This window comes from Sus scrofa, chromosome 16 (assembly GCF_054392235.1).
Source record: "Sus scrofa isolate SSC_HxYL_T2T_F1_AM1 chromosome 16, Sscrofa_HxYL_maternal_Yorkshire_Landrace_v2.0, whole genome shotgun sequence".
Lineage (NCBI taxonomy): Eukaryota > Metazoa > Chordata > Mammalia > Artiodactyla > Suidae > Sus > Sus scrofa.
In genome coordinates this window covers 64,227,204-64,243,178 of record NC_139398.1, presented here as the reverse complement: position 1 = coordinate 64,243,178, position 15,975 = coordinate 64,227,204, and the positions used below count along the sequence as shown (strand labels likewise).

General features: G+C 48.4%; 1 protein-coding gene and 1 long non-coding RNA gene across 5 annotated transcripts in view; one reads left to right on the top strand and one right to left on the bottom strand.

Moving 5' to 3' along the window:
- Window positions 1–384: 384 nt before the first annotated feature.
- STK10 (serine/threonine kinase 10) overlaps window positions 385–15,975 on the bottom strand; it is a 136,636-nt gene continuing 121,045 nt past the window's right edge. The window contains exons 14-19 of one of the 2 annotated variants that reach the window (XM_021077114.2): window positions 14,035–14,164; window positions 12,040–12,164; window positions 10,818–11,006; window positions 10,124–10,249; window positions 7,418–7,531; window positions 385–2,901 (exon numbers count right to left, since the gene is read on the bottom strand). In XM_021077114.2, coding sequence (XP_020932773.1) covers window positions 2,761–2,901; window positions 7,418–7,531; window positions 10,124–10,249; window positions 10,818–11,006; window positions 12,040–12,164; window positions 14,035–14,164 — 825 coding nt within the window. In that variant the 3' untranslated portion in view covers window positions 385–2,760. Of the gene's footprint in view, window positions 2,902–6,964; window positions 7,532–10,123; window positions 10,250–10,817; window positions 11,007–12,039; window positions 12,165–14,034; window positions 14,165–15,975 lie in introns of those variants that run through there. The other variant, XM_085002472.1, reaches the window with a different exon arrangement.
- On the top strand, window positions 1,444–14,713 carry LOC110257343 (uncharacterized). Of its 3 annotated transcripts, none has more exons than XR_014831619.1 (7): window positions 1,444–1,726; window positions 2,887–3,073; window positions 5,225–5,361; window positions 6,481–6,607; window positions 7,364–7,556; window positions 8,720–8,791; window positions 10,059–14,713. It is a non-coding gene; the product is annotated as an uncharacterized LOC110257343 (long non-coding RNA). The 3 variants fall into 3 exon arrangements; XR_014831618.1 differs by having other exon boundaries at window positions 1,444–2,063; XR_014831620.1 differs by lacking the exon at window positions 5,225–5,361 and having other exon boundaries at window positions 1,444–2,063.

The window sequence follows — 15,975 nt, the reverse complement described above, 5'->3', positions numbered from 1 at the left end:
CCCATAGGAATCACCTGGCAGTGTTGCCAGCCTTGGCCTGACTCTCCCCTTACCAGTGTCTGTTCCCTCATTTATAAAACAGGAATGCCAGTGTCTTCCTTATGCGTGTTGTTGAAAGGATTCAATAAGCTAACATGTAAAAACCCTTGGGAGTCAAATGTTTTTGTTAAGTGAGAATGATTCTAAATGTAGAAAACGCACACACACACACCAAACCAAGCATAACCTCTTTCAGTATAGAAACCCCAGAGTCCGACCGGCTCTACAACCTGGGAGGCCCCAGTGTACTCAGCAGAGAGTAACCCGTTTCTTATCCAGCAGATGTAGGTAAAATCTTCCCTGCCTTTCCCAGCTCAATACAAAAGAACAAGCTCAGATGCAAAGTTTCTCACCTTGTTATTTTATTAGAAGCATATTTACATTCTTGCAGTTAACTTTGCAGAGAAGATTTTACAAAAATTCTGTATAAAATTTGGAAACTACGTAAAAATAACTTCTGTCCTTCATAAAGGGGAAAATATAAGTTAGTTACATTTACTCTGCTAAAAAATGACTGAAAATGAGAAACAGTTTCGCCTGTCCCTTCCAGAGAAAACATGAGCACAGAGCACAGGGAATACTGCATGGGCTTTCTCAGTGATGGGCTCTGCACGCCGGCTCCATTGTGAGTGAGGCTGGGAGACCCAACCAAACCCCAACCAGAAAGGACAGGGGAGCTGGTAGGGCTTGGGCAGCACTGAGCAGGAAGCAGCAACTCCCTGAATGAGATTCCAAAGTGAAAGACAAACCAAATAAGGGAATGATCAAAGACTTCCCCTTGAACCATGAAATAGGCATTTCATCTAATACTCATTCTCACACTCCAGGCTACAAAGGCAGGACTGTATTTTAAAGCCCATCAGCCCTGTCATTGGTCAATGCCTGACCATCCACCAATGCTGGCCCTGCCTGGTGGACCTGGGTCTGTGTTCTGCAGTTACACTGCTGCTATTCCCTTTTTCCCAGCACCTGTGCACCAGAGAGACTCACAGGGGATCATTATTTCCCTTGTCTCATTTGTGTGAGACCTGAAAATTGTTGCTCCTGAGGCAGGCAAAGCTGAGTGCTCCCTAAGCCACAGGGACCAACACCTTCCCGCGCTGATACTTCCCAGACTATCTTTACTGCATCTGTAAGAAGTAGGAGCCCCAAGTCCCTTTTCCTGTTAAATGGCTAACCTCCCATCCCAAGATGCAGTTACCACCAGTGCTCAGAAAACTCCAGGGAATTGCCTTAGAAAGATAAAGCATCAGACCTTAACCTATAGGAGTGAAGAAAGAAAGTCCTCCCACAGTGCGTCAGCCACCTCATCACCAGCAAAGTAGCACCCAGACTCAGTACACCTATTTCATTCCTTAAAATCACCTGCAGTTTTCTGCTTTGTTTGTTTGTTTTTTAAAGCAGGTATCTTCCCAAAGAAGACATAAAGGTGAAAAAAAGTTTTCTTTGTAAGTAAACCGAATGCCGGTTTGAGCTTCTGCTTTTATTGGGTTATCAACACTCTGCAGCCTGTCGGGATCAGAATCCGTGGGAAGCCAGATGAGTCACTCAGAGGCCCCGGATTCCATCTGAGATGCAGAAGCTTTGTGTCTGCCAGGTTCCTGGAGGCAGGAAGCACTACGTTTTCTCCATGATGCCTTTTCTCCCTGAACAGAAGTCCCAGTGACTGCCAGCCTCCGTCTGAAGCGTAAGGCCAGACTCTGAATTAGGCGGGACACAAGGCAGAGAGCAGCAGCCTGCCCCTGTCACCTGCAGACAGGATGGGCAAGTGTGCGACAGAATGACTATGACTGGGTTGCGAAAGTCTTGTGGGGTGAGGAATTTACCCCAGAACACAGGATCTGTGTGGGGCCAAAAGGAATTGCAGGCTGGCGGTTCAGCCTGTGCTGTCTGTGCCTCTGGTGCCAACACCAGCACACCCCAGTACCAACGGCTCTACCTAACATGCTCCGGGGCACGGGTCCAGGCAGCAAACATGCTCTAATCCACCTGGCACAGGAGGCCCAGGGTGGTAGCAAGCCTGGGTAGGTGCTGGGGGCCAAACTGTGTGTGTGTGTGTGTCTGTGTGTGCATGCGTGCATGGCGGGGGTGGGTACAGATGGCATGGGACACCTGAGATCAGCAGAATGGGTGGTTCAGGCTCTCCCCATCCCACCACTGTAGACGTTGTCTCAAGAGGAAAGCAGATTGGAGGTATGAGCGCACTCCCTGAGCAGCTGGCTACAGACCAGGCTCCACTGGGAACCACAGTGGTTGTTAGGAGCCGTGGTTCTTGTCTGACACCGCAGGGAGTGGCTAAAAACCACCAAGAATTATAACATGGATGAACCCATGGTGACTTCAGTAGCACTTTGTACCCACAGACAGCAAAACTGGTGTTTTGGCAAACAGAAGGGGCCCCGAGGCCACAAAGCACCTAGTCCTGCTCCCCGGCCCCACCAACAGCCCAGATCACTGACAGCTTGACGGGACCTGAGAGTCAGAATATACATTAGGATCAGGCAGCACATCCCCAAACCTCACCCTCCACCCTGAGCAAGAAGTCAGGAACACTGGATGGGTCTGTCGGGCACAGCTGGGGTGGCACAGGGCCTGGGGCTGGATTCAAGCTGGCATGGAAGCAAGAGGGAAGGGGGTCCTGAGTTACTTGTTCACAGAGAATGGGAGGGCCCCAGAGGTCCGCCAGCCCGCCCGCCCGCCCGCCACAGCCCCGGGCGACTGTTAAGAAGCATCCGCAGAACTGTAGGGGAAGAACTTGGTGGCCTTATTTGGGGTGGCGGGGTTCGGGCACTCTGTCTCCTCGTTCATTTTGAAGAACATCTCCTGCTCTCGCTTCTTCTGGTTTAGATCCTCTTCCAGAGCCTGGGACAGAGAGAAGGCAGATGGACTCGGTTGGATCCCACGGGACACAGGTCTCTCCCAACCACAGGACCCCCCACCAAAGTGGCCGCCTCGGGAAGTTTCCTGCCCAGGTCTCAGTGCTTGAGCAGCGCCGTCTTCCTGCTCTCTCTTCCCAGACCCTGTCACCAGAGGGGTAAGTACCACCCCCTCCTTCCTCCCGCCACAGCCATGCAGGAGTTTCCTGGGGGCCAAGGGCTTTGGTTTGGGCAAATGCCAATCTACATAGAGTGAAAGGGAGAAGCAGGTGCAAATGTGCTAGCAGGAAAACAGCCAAAGGAATGGAGAAAAACCCAAGGTAGAAAATGGAGGAAGAAATTTAACAGCAGGGGCAGCAGAGCTATCCGAGTTACCTAGGCACCGTCCTGCAAAATCAGGGGAGTTCTTTTCAAACTACAAGTGCTGTCATGCCATGCCCTGAGACTCTGATTGTGAAACTGTGCTAGGACAGGGGTTCTCTACATTGCAGAAGCACATCAGCTAACTCCAAGGGGAGTGTTTAGGCGGCAAGCACTGCGGGAGCTGTCCTGCCAGAAAAATTTCTTGAGGGTTCTCCCAAAATAAGCTTTCAATTCAGAAAGGAAGCAGCGTAAAGAGCATGAGCTTTGCAGTCAGGAAGAATTCAGCTCCACTGCAAGCTGTGAGGGAGCAGGTTCCCTTTCCTCTTGAGTCAGCTTCCTCTTGCGTATAAGGGCAGTATCACTACCTGCCTGGCAAGGCCATTGCAAAGATTAAATTACAGACTTAACCGGCTTGGAGTTGCTGTTGTGACTTAGTGGGTTAAGAACCCGACTAGTATCCATGACGATGAGGGTTTGATCCCTAGCCTTGCTCAGTGGGTTAAAGGATCCACACTGTTAGCTGTGGCATAGGTCACGGATGCGGCTTGGGTCTGGCGTTGCTGTGGCTGTGCTGCAGGCCAGCAGCACTAGCTCCAAGTCGACCCCTAGCCAGGGAACCTCCATATGCCGTGGCTGTGGCCCTAAGAAGACACACACACAAAAAACTAAAGGGTTGTGATTACTGACTACTTCCTACATGTCAGGCCCTATGCTAAGTACATTACAGTTTATTTAATCTTCACCCTAGGAAATACATGTTGCTCTCTCCATCTCGTAGATGTAGAAACTGAGGTTCAGAGAGCTTAGGGCACTTGCCCAAGCTTATCTACTCAGCTGGGGGCAGAGCCAAGATGGGTCTAACTTCAGAGTTCAAGCTATGAAACACTGTGCTTTACCCTTTACAAAGGGGGGCGCTTGTGGGGTACTCAGTAAACGTGGCTTCATTATTATTAAGATATTTTTGGGAGTTCCCATCGTGGCGCAGTGGTTAACGAATCTGACTAGGAACCATGAGGTTGCGGATTCGATCCCTGGCCTTGCTTGGTGGATTAAGGATCCAGCGTTGCCGTGAGCTGTGGTGTAGGTCGCAGTTGCGGCTCGGATCCTGTGTTGCTGTGGCTCTGGTGTAGGCCAGCGGCTACAGCTCCGATTAGACCCCTAGCCTGGGAATCTCCATATGCCGCTAGTGCGGCCCTAGAAAAGGCAAAAAGTAAAAAAGTAAAAAAAAAAAAAAAAAAAAAAAAAGAATATGCTTTCTGTCAAGAAAGGCAAGGTTCTGTGTGATTGTGTATCATTACTAATCTACTATGGATATGAGGGAAAAATAAAGCATTTATTTAAAAAAAAAAAAGTATTTTTGACCATCAGCCAGATTTCCTTATTTTCGCTATAGAAGTATCCACTTCCACAGAATCTGACCAGCATTTTATTGTCTCTCTTTTAAAAACTATTCTTGGGAGTTCCCATCATGGCACAGTGTAAACGAATCCGACTAGGAACCATGAGGTTGCGGATTCGATCCCTGGCCTTGTTCAGTGGGTTAAGGATCCAGCATTACTGTAGCTGTGGTATAGGCTGGCAGCTACTGCTCCGATTAGACCCCCTAACCTGGGAACCTCCATAGGCCGTGGGTGTGGCCCTAAGAAGACAAAAAGACAAAAAAAAAAAAAAAAAGCTATTTGATGCCCTGAAATAGTGTCAACAAACAACTTAATTACTTTAGCTCTTGTTCCTTTAATAGTACTAAATTCTAGTGAGTTCTCTTTACCTCTAAGGAAAGATGGGAGAAGGACAGTGAATTGCAGTGCCAATTTTTCCAGTCTGTTCTAAGATATTTATATGAGGGAGGGAAGGTATTTGAAGTCATGCCTTATCTTGGACTTGAATGATGTGAAATTTCTGGTAATTTCTGGTAATTCACACAAGATTCTTGGCTCATGTTCTAGATCTATTAATATTCAAGTATTTCTGAGATGCAAACATTGTATATAAACAAGATAGAAAGTAGTACAGAAGTTACAAAATCCAGTGCCTATGGGAACTAGCCAGGTGGATTCGGCGAGTGAAGACATCTGGATGTGAGGTAATGGGACGTGGTGGAGACAGTGGTGAGGTGAAGAGCACATTTCTCAGCTCCTGCCCATAGCTGTCCTGTGGTATGATGGGCCTAGTGTTGCTGGAAATTCAGATTTCTATGTAAAATTTCCTTATACTTAAAAAGTTGGCACCTTTAAAAAAAAGTTGTAATTGCTGTACGTTGACCAAACCTGATGTCCGTAAGCCAGTTTCAGCCTGTGGGCCATCAGTTTGTGACTTCTGCTATAGGAATACCAATTTAACTATAATATCTACCACTTTTTTGAGTGCAAAGAGGTTTAGTAACTTGCCCAGGGCCTCACAGCTAGTAATGGGGAAGCTAGGACTTTGTCTCACATCTGTCTTACTTCAAAGCCTATGCTCTTCAGCACTACTCTCTTTTACCTCAATATAACTAAGGCAGGATTCTGCAATCTTTTTTCTGTAAAGGGCCAGATTGTAAAGATTTTCACTTTTACAGTATGGTCTCTGTCGCAACTACTCAACCGCTATTGTAGGATAAATTCGGCCGCAGACAATATGTAAATACTTAAGTATGGCTGTGTTACAATAAAACACTATTTGTAAATACAGGTACTGGGCCACATGTGGCCCAAGAGCAACAGCTTACTATCACTTGTGTTTAAGGCAAGAAATGTCATCTTCATCTTACAGCCCCCAAAAGCCAAGTTCAAGGGGTAAGACTTGTCTGAGGCCACAGTCTGTGTTAATTGTGACCCAAGCAACACTTTCTTGACCTTACAGGATATTCTCTACTTATTGATAGAAATCTGAATTTTTCTAAAAATATTCCCCAATGTACAGTCATTTCCCTTGCCCCCCCACACATGGGCAGCAGCTCAAGGCTGCTGATTGAAATGCAGGAGTGGAGACGAATGCTTATTCCAGAATGAAAGTCATCCCCTCTGGGCCACTGTTCCAACAGCCATCCAGGTAACTAATGATAGACCAGTTCTACAAGGAATTCTGGAAAGAGGCAGCCTCCACAGGCAAAACTCAATGCCAGCTCTCCAAACACCAGGCCTCCCCTATGCGCAGGCGCCCTCATGAAGCAATCTGGGATATGAGGCATTTGCCTGAGGCAACACTGATTGTTCACTTTCAGACTCTCAGGATGTGCCAAGATAAGAGAACCAGGTGAACATTTATTTCCTGATGCCAGAGTCAACCTATATCAGCAGGAGCACTATTGATTTCAGCATCAAAAAAGTCCCAGCAGGCTGTGGTTACAGGTAAGTGTGGACCTATTAACAGGAAGGTCTGGGACCCCGGCCAGCAACCAGCCAGAAAGCTCCATTAGCACAGGAAGAGGGAAGCCTCAATTCAAGGACCTCCAAGGCCACTGTATGGCGGAGGTGGGCCGCTTCCTCCTGCTTTGACTATCATTACAGCAAGGGGAGCTGAAGTATGATGCTGTTACAGACCCAAGGTTTAAGGACACATGGTCAAGGGTAATTAGGGCAGCTCTGTCCTCAGACTGTTGACAAGAGTGAAAGGAAACGACTGTGTACTTGGCCTATACCATGGGGTGGTGCCTTTTTGCAGAATACTATACAATATCCATGTCTTTACAAAGGACCACACTGAGGCCCTGTGATGGTTCATTTATTTGTCAGCCTGACAAAGCCATAGTAACCAGCTGTTTGGTCAAACACCAGACTAGATGTCATTATGAAGGAATCTTTTAGATTTGATTAACATTTATCTTAGTAGACTCTGAATAAAGCAGATTACCCTTCACTGTGGGGGAGCCTCACTCAATCAGTTGAAGGCCTTAAGAGAAAAGACAGAGGTTTCCCTAAGGAAAGAGGAATTGTGCCTCCAGACTGCCCTGGGGCTCAAGACCGCAACATCAGTTCTTCCCTGGGTCTCCAGCCTGTAGTCTGCCTGCAGATTTCAGAGTTGTCAGCCCCTATAATCAGGTGAACCAGTTGCTTAAAATAAATCCATACATCTGTATCTTCTCTATGTCTCTCTCCACATCTTAGGCAGACACCTGTGGCACAACAAGGAGCAGAGCCCATCAGCCCAGATAGGGTTACCTTTTTGCGTGGCCGAAGCTTGTCCCGCCATTCTTTCAGGTTCTGGTTATGGCTTTCATCCAGGGCCTTCAGCTTCTGAGTTTCATGCTCTACCAAGAGGTGACACTTTTCATTCTGAAACATATTCCAGGCAGAACAGGTAAGAAGCACAGAGGGCTGAGACATACCTGATGCTGTGACCTTGAGGGCACAGGCATCATTCATTCATTCATTCTCCTTAATTATAAATCCCATTTGTATGAAACTCTGTATGTATAAATACATATACACCAGGAGGTACCTAGAAGAATATTCCAGAATATTAAAACTCTTATTGTGTAGTGGGATCTGCAGCAATTTTGCATATATATACAGTTCTAAAAATTTGCCTTCCTCTTCTCTTAGTATTATAATATAAATATTTCTATGAAGAATTAGTTTTTTTTAAATAATCATTTTTGTTTTTTGGAGGTTTTTTGTATTTATTTATTTTGCTTTGTAGGGCTGCACCCATGGCATACAGAGGTTCCCAGGCTAGGGGTCAAATCGGAGCTACAGCTGCCAGCCTACAGCAAAGCCACAGCAACAGAGTCCGAGCCACAGAGTCCGAGCTACACCACAGCTCACAGCAACACCACATCCTCAACTCACTGAGCGAGGCCAGGGATGGAACCCACAACCTCATGGTTCCTAGTCAGATTCGTTTCCATTGTGCCACGATGGGAACACCAATCTCATTTTTGATACCTGCAGACTATCCCACGGTATGGATTTATTAAATTTATTTAAACATTCCCCTATTTTTGGCCACTTGGTTTGCTCTTAATTTTCACTACTATAAATAGCATTGTATTAAATATCTATGCTATGAACTGAAATGTGTCTCCCCAAAATTCATACATTGAGGCCCTAGTCCCCAGTGTGTTGGTATCTGGAGATATGGGGCCTTTAGGAGATAAGTAGGTTTGCATAGTGTCAAGAGGATGGGGCTCTCATGATGGGATTAGTGCCCTTAAAAGGAGAGCCAGGAAGCTTGCGTGCTAGAGAGCTTTCTCCCTGCCTCTGCCTCCCTGGCCATGTGAGGACACAGCAAGAAGGCATCCATCTACAAGCCAGAAAGAGAGGCTTCACCAGACCCAAACCTGCAGGCAAAGCTGATCTTGGACTTCTAGGCTCCAAAACTGAGAAAATAAACTTCTGTGGTTTAAGCCACCCAGTCTGTGGTATTTTGTTACGGTAGCACAAGCTAAGATAATCTGTATATATAAATATTTATTTATATTTATGATATATAATCTTCTGCATCACATACTATTTCCTCAGGAGAGATTTGTGACAAAGGATGAGGGCCATGGACCTGGCTGAAGCTCTGCCAACCTCACTGTTCTCTCTGAGGTAAGTTATCTGCCTCACAAAACTTACCTGGACTCTCTCACAGGCAAAAGTGACAATTCCCAGGGAGTTCCTGTCATGGCTCAGTGGACACAAATCTGACTAGTGTCCATGAGGACGCAGGTTTGATCCCTGGCCTTGCTGTGGCTGTGGTGTAGGCCAGCAGCTACAGCTCGGGTTGGACCCCTAGACCCTCCACGTGCCGCTTTTTTCAGTTCATCCTCACAGTAACCCCATGCGGCAGGGGTGGCAAAACAGACGCAGAAGCTTGGCTAAAATTAACACAGCCACACCAGCAGAGCCCCTCCCTGATAGGCTCTAATGCCTGCAGTGTTTCCTTCACACCTCCCTGCCTTTCCAGAGAGGGCCAGATAGATCCAATAGCCTGAACAATTTACTGAGGGGACAGAGGTTTGCAACAGCCCATCGCTCGGGTGTGGCAGTGCCTCGCTCCACCACAAGGGGGCTCCATGTGCCAGCTCCTGGGCTTTAGGGCAAACTCAAGATTGGACAAACTTGAAGAGGTCAGGGACCTCCCTAGGGAAAGGGGTCATATAGGGGCCTGGCAACATGGGGATACCTGTTCCTGACCTTAGTGGGAAAGCTTTAAGCTTCTCACCATTAAGGATGATGATAGCTGTAGGTTTTTGTAGGTACTGTTTATCTAAAATTGAGGAAGTTGCCCTCTATTCCTAGTTTACTGAGAGCATTTGTCACAGAAGTGTTGGCTTCTGTCAGATGCTTTTTTCTGTATCTATTGATGATCATGAGATTTTTTCTTCTTTAGCCTGTTGATTTCAGGTTACATTAACTGATTTTCACACACTGTACCAGCCCTGAGATAAGTCCCACTTGGTCATGGTGTATAATTCTTTTTATACATTTTTGGATTCTGATTGCTAGCATCTTACTGGGGATTTGTGCATCTGCATTCATGAGAGATAGTGGTCTGTTTTCTTCCTTATAATATCTGGGTTGGGTATGAGGGTAAATGGGACACCTTTTCCCAAGACACAGTGATGTCAGAGGTCCAGCAGCATGCCCACTGCCTCGGGCACGGCACTGTCAGCTCAGCTCTGCCATCTCATTTACAAAGCCTCACTCCAGTTCTGCCAAAGAGGAATTATCACCCTTACCCAAGGCCTCTTTTAGGGATGTGGGAACTATATGGCTTGGGAAGGTGACATGAATTAGCCAGCATCACAGAGAACAGCAGAATTCAACCATTCCATCCTGAGCCTGTCTGATGAGACTCTTTCCCTGTTTGTAGGGTCTGGGCCCCCAGATTGCTGAGTGCCTGGGAGAGACGGAGGCCGGCAGGGCAGGGGGCAGTACCTGGAGCTGCTGCAGCTCACTCATGTTGCTCTCGCACTGTGCCACCATGTCCCGCATCTGGTTCTCATGTTTTTGCTGCTGCTGCAACCGCTCCGACTTCTGTCTCTTCTCCTCCTGCTGGGAGAACTGCAACAGAGAACAGGTGGATGCCTCAGGGGGCCACGGGCCTGGCGGGGGTGCCTAGGAGACCCCATCTGAGGGGCTGGTTTATGCACAGCCTGCACCACTCGGGCTGGGCCCCTCTGTTTCAGGTCCTTCACCTGAGCTGAGACCCAGCCCCTGCCCTCAAGGAACCCCCAGATCCATGAGAACATGACACTGCTATGACATGGGCTAGGACAGCATGGGTAGCAGACCGGAATCACAGGAGCCCAGGGCCACCAACTCCACGTCCCCAAGCCACATGGGTGACTTGTGAGTGGAGTCTTGGTGGGTGAGAGGCAGGAGCTTACTGCAGAAGCAGCTGCAGGATAGAAACCCAGAGTATGAAAGGGAATGGCACATGCCTGCCCCGTCCACCGCGGGGGGTTCAACATGAGACTTACGAGGCTTCTGGGCTGAGACTCGGGCTTCCATTCCTTCCCCCTTTCCAAGACCCTGTGCTGCATCTTATATTTCTGTTCCCCCAACCATGGAAGATTCAGGCCCCATCAAACTGGATCCGTCCGCAGTCCAGTACCCCCAGACCCCCCACCTGCTTGATCTTCTCACGCTGCTCAGCGGCGCTGCCCGCTCCGTTGATGTGGAGGCTCTTCTTGTACATGGCCATGCGCGTCTTGCCCTCGCTCCTCTGAATCTTGGGCAGCCGTGCCTTCTCCTGCTGCTGCCGCACCTTCAGCTGCTCCATCATGCGCTGGTTGTAGCGCTGCATCTGCTCACGCTCCTGCAGGAGACACCCAGCCAGGGCCAAGGTCAGCTGTGCTTCAGGCACGTGGCTGTGGTCAGAGGTCAAGGCTGCCACACTCAACTCAGGAGCCCTGGGCTGGCGTGGTCCAGAATGCTCAGCACAGCACGGCTTGTGTCATTTTACCTCTCCTAAGTAACATTTTCTGGTCTCAACTTTAAAAGTTACCATGCATGACATTCTGGATTCTTACCTACCAAATGCCCTCTCATCGAAGCAATGGTGGCATGCTCTCCCGAGCTAGTGTCTCAAAGCAAAATGTATATTCATGAGATGGTTCCTCATTTTTGATGACAGGTGTCAATTCGTATTTTTTAAAGTCTTGATAAAGTTGAATTCTTTTCTTCACCTAGCACCTGTTTGTATTTCAAAATTCAGCACAGGCATCACCTCCCCCGAGAAATCTCCTCGACTCCCTAGCCAGGCTGGCTTCCCACCAAGCCACCAGAGCCTCGTGCTGACGTCCATCACTGCCCTGAGGCCCGCGGGTGTGATGCCCGACACCGGCTGCGCAGCCACACCTTGGTTCCTCTGTCACTGTCCCCACTTAGGGGTCTGAACCAAGACAGTTACACAGAAGTAGAGGGTGTTGGTGCTCTGGCCACACAGAGCAGGGCCCTCACCTCGTCTGGGGGAGGTTAGGGAAGGCTTCCTGGCAGAGGTGGTATTTAAGTTGAAACCTAAAACTGTTCTGAGGGAAGGCAGGGGAAAGAGAAAGTGAACATGGAAAGGCAGGACGAATAAAGAGGAAAGAGGGGAGAAAAGTGAAAAAGACACAGCCTCAGGTGTCAGCATCAGCAAGGGGGCTGCTCGGGCCATCTGCTTCCCTGCATGGTTTCCCCGATTCCTGGCCCCTTGATCTGGGGCAGGACAGCCCCCAAGAACCTCTCGAGCCTCCCTGTGACCAACTTGGCTCCTCCTGGGAGCAAGTGATGCACCACCTGGGGTGGCCTCATGGCCCTCCCAGGTCTCTCAGTGGCAGCCCTGCCCCCTTGCCAGCACGGAGCCTCACCTTCTCATGCTTGCGCACTAGCTCGTGCCGCTGGAGGAAGTATTGGTCTTTGAGCTGCTGCTTCACCAGCTGGTGCCTCTCCTGCAGATGATGCTCCTCCATCTCCCACAGCGCCGCCTCCCGGTCTGCAGAGGACAGGCCACCCCGTGAGGCGCAGGTGGCCAGAGCCCGACCAGACCCTCCCCTCCACTCCCCTGAGTCAGGTCACCTCATGCTGCACCTGATCACTGTGCCACCTCATCAGACTATGGTCAGTGGCCGAGCCAACTCCCAGAAACTTCCTTAATACCTCCACGATGACAGCTGCCAGCAGCATGGCACAGCAGGAAGTGTTCGGAGCCAGAGAAACCAGACACCTAGGCTAGAGCCCAGCTGCACCACTGGGATTTGGGGTGAGCGGAAACTCCTCTCCAGGCCTCATCTTTCACCTCTGCCAAAGGGGCACAACCATGCCACAGAAGGCGAAATGTCCTTGGAAGATTCTTTATGTTTAGCCTGCCCTGCACCTCTGCCTTCCTATTGGGCAAATGGGAAGCGCTCACGTAGAAACCCCATGACAAGACAGGACAGCCTCTTGTCACTTTCTCCTCCTTTGAAAAATAGATGAGACCTTCCATGTCCCATATATGCGTTATTGAAACAGTTTATAGCGTGTTATCGCTGGTAGTCCATTAAGTGACCTGGTGCTCAGGGCAGGGAGCTGGGGTCAGATGGCAAACCTCACACCCTGCAAGATACAGCTCAGCCCACTACGAATGTTCAGTTTATTTCACTGCACTCCTGTTCCATGAAAGCCAGCATCTACCCACAGAACATCAGAACAGTGATTTGACTTCCAAACCAAAATCAGAACCACCATCCCATAAGTAGGATGGCTCTTACGGGCCATCCCTGGACAAGCAAAGGAAACAAGGGCTTTCCTGAAACATCAGGGGCTCTATTCAGAATGTCAGAATACCAGGGACCCCATTTTGCCTGGTCCACACCAGATCCTGAGAGGTTTATGCTGTTTAACTGCACTGGCCTTCAGAGTCCTGGCTGCAGCCCCCGTTGATATGCGAGCCAGAGACAGCACTTATATATTGGTCCTCTGTTTACATTTTTACAACAGACAGGGACCATTAGCGTCAAAGCCCACAGGCACCGAACTCCAATTTTTAACCACACAGTTGGTTTAAGTGTAGTTCAAACAACAGACTTGGAGCCATTTCGAGCCTGCTCTTTGTACACCCCATAAAACTGCACCCAGCATCTGCTAGCCAGAGATCAGACAGCCTGGGGAGGGGGGGCCATCTACAGACCGCAAGCCCCGAGCCCTCCAGAGCACTCTACCCCAGAGCCTCCCCAGCTCGGCTCCCCCTGCCCAGAGGCATCGCCCAGATGCATAAGCCCCCTCCCTCCTCCCTCTGTGGGAGGCCCGCCTACACTGTTGGCTCTGGACAGTCTCATGCAAACCTGCCCAAACGCCACCCCACCAGGGGAGGTGAGAGCTTGGCCTCGAGATGAGGTCTGCATCCAAGGCCACTCCACCACTCGGTAACTGAGCAACCCCGGCCAAAGAACAGTCGCTCTCCAAGCCTCAGTTTCCCCATCTGTAAAAGTGGGAAGAGTAGGGCTGCCTTACAACAGTAAGGAGAGGACTGGATGTGATAAGGCGCACGGCCCGGCAGAGGAGCCCCTCACTGCGTGAAGGCTGCTGGGCGGGGCTCGCCATGCTCCCCCTCCCCAGCCCCCGTAACGCAGCTTATTTAGTTTCCACCCACTCGCCCTGGCTTCCTCTCCCCTTCCTTGACATCTGCAGGGATGGCACACGGTGTTGCTGAGAACTGCTGTCTTTGCCTCAGTCCTGACTTCCATGGGGGTGTGTCCACGAAGGCTGATGTTTGGTTTGGTCTTGGGGCGGAGGAGATCCAGCAGTTCTTTCTCACCCTGGGCTGGGACCTCTGTTCTCGGAGATTCTGGGCCACCGCGTGCCACCCGCCCTCGGGCACCCACCTCGAAGGAGCTCCTGCTTCCTCGTGAGGCACTCGCGCTCCTTGTCACAGATCTCCCGCCTGTTGTCGGCCGTGATCCTCTTCATCGCCAGCTCCAGGTCCTCCTTCTGCTTGGCTAGGAAGTCCCGGTCCTGTTATGGTTAAGTATCGAAAGTTTCAGGTGCGTTTATTGCATTGAGGTTATTTTTTTAGAGATTCATATTGAGATATTTACAGGTAAAATGATACGGTGTCTGCGATTTGAGTCAAAATAACAGAGTGGGGAAGCGAGTGGCTAGGAGCTGATTGTTTCTGAGATCAGGTGACAGGTTTGTGGGAGTTCATTATCCTGATGTACCTATTTCTGCTTAGGTGTCTCATTTTCCTTAATAAAGAGTAAAACATAAAATTTAAGCTTAAAAATTTTAGCTACTGTATAGGAAATAGATAAGCAAGAGGGACCTACTGTATAATACAGGGAACTATAGTTAATATTTTGTAATAATTTACAAGGGAAAAATCCCCCAAAATGTTGTAATAATTTTTAAGGGAAAAGAATCCCCAAAAGGAAAAAATACACACACACACATAAAACTGCATCACTCTGCTGTACACCTGAAACTAACACACACTGTGACTGAACTCTATTGCAATAAATTTTTAAAGTTTTTAAATAAAAATTTTTGGAAACACGTAAAAAACTATAAATTCTCCCTAATCTTATCACTCAACACTAGCAACTGGTTTTAGTGTATCTATATAAATATCTTTACATCTGTTGTTTCACAAAAATTTTGAAAGACATATCTGTACCATATTGATGGCTGCAATATTCACGACAGCCAAGGAACTGAAAACAACTCGTGTCATAAACAGATGAATGAATAAAATGTGATGTGTACGTATGATGAAACACTATTCAGCCTTTAAAAGGAAGGAAACTCTTGGAGTTCCCATTGTGGCTCAGCAGTAACAAACCCGACTGACTAGTATCCATGAGGACACAGGTTTGATCCCTGGCCTTGCTCAGTGGGTTAAAGGATCTGGTGTTGCTGTGAGTTGTGGTGTAGGCCACAGACATGGCTCAGATATGGTGTTGCTACAGCATAGGCTGGCAGCTGCAGCTTCAATTCAACCCCTAACCTGGGAACTTCCATATGCTGCAGGTACAGCCCTAAAAAGAAAAAAGGAGTTCCCGTCATGGAGCAGCAGAAACTAATCCTACTAGGAATCATGAGGTTGTGGGTTTGATCCCTGGCCTTGCTCAGTGGGTTAAGGATCTGGCGTTGCCATGAGCTGTGCTGTAGGTCGCAGATGCAGCTCGGATCTGGCGTTGCTATGGCTCTGGTGTAGGCTGGCAGCAAAAGTTCTAATTAGACCCCTAGTCTGGGAACCTCCATATGCCTCTGGTGTGGCCCTAAAAGGACAAAGGACAAAAAATTAAAAAATAAAAATAAAAGGAAGGAAATTCTTATACATGCTACAACATGGATGATCTTAAGGACATGGTAAGTGAAATAAACCAGGCACAAAAGGACAAATACTATATGATTCCACTTCTATGAGGTCAAATTTGGAGAGGCAGAAAGGAGAATGATGCTTGTCGGGGACGGGGGTGGGGGTACCACGGGGAGTTACTGTTTGATTGGTGCAGTTTCTATTTTGCAAGATGAAGAATTCTGGTGATGGTATGCACAGTGGCGTGAATGTACTTAATACCACTGAACTGTACATTTAAAAATGGGTAAGATACCAAATTTTGTATGGTCTGTATTGCCACAATTCTAAAAAATTATTTAAAAGATGTTTTCTATGTCATAGTCTATCAAAAATAAGTTTTAATAGCTGAAAATATCTCATGGTACAGCCTAATTTATTTACCCAGTGTATAATAGATTGTTCATAGGTTTTCTTTCTTTTGGCAACAGAACATGCTGCTCTTCACATTCTGGTAGCTAAATGT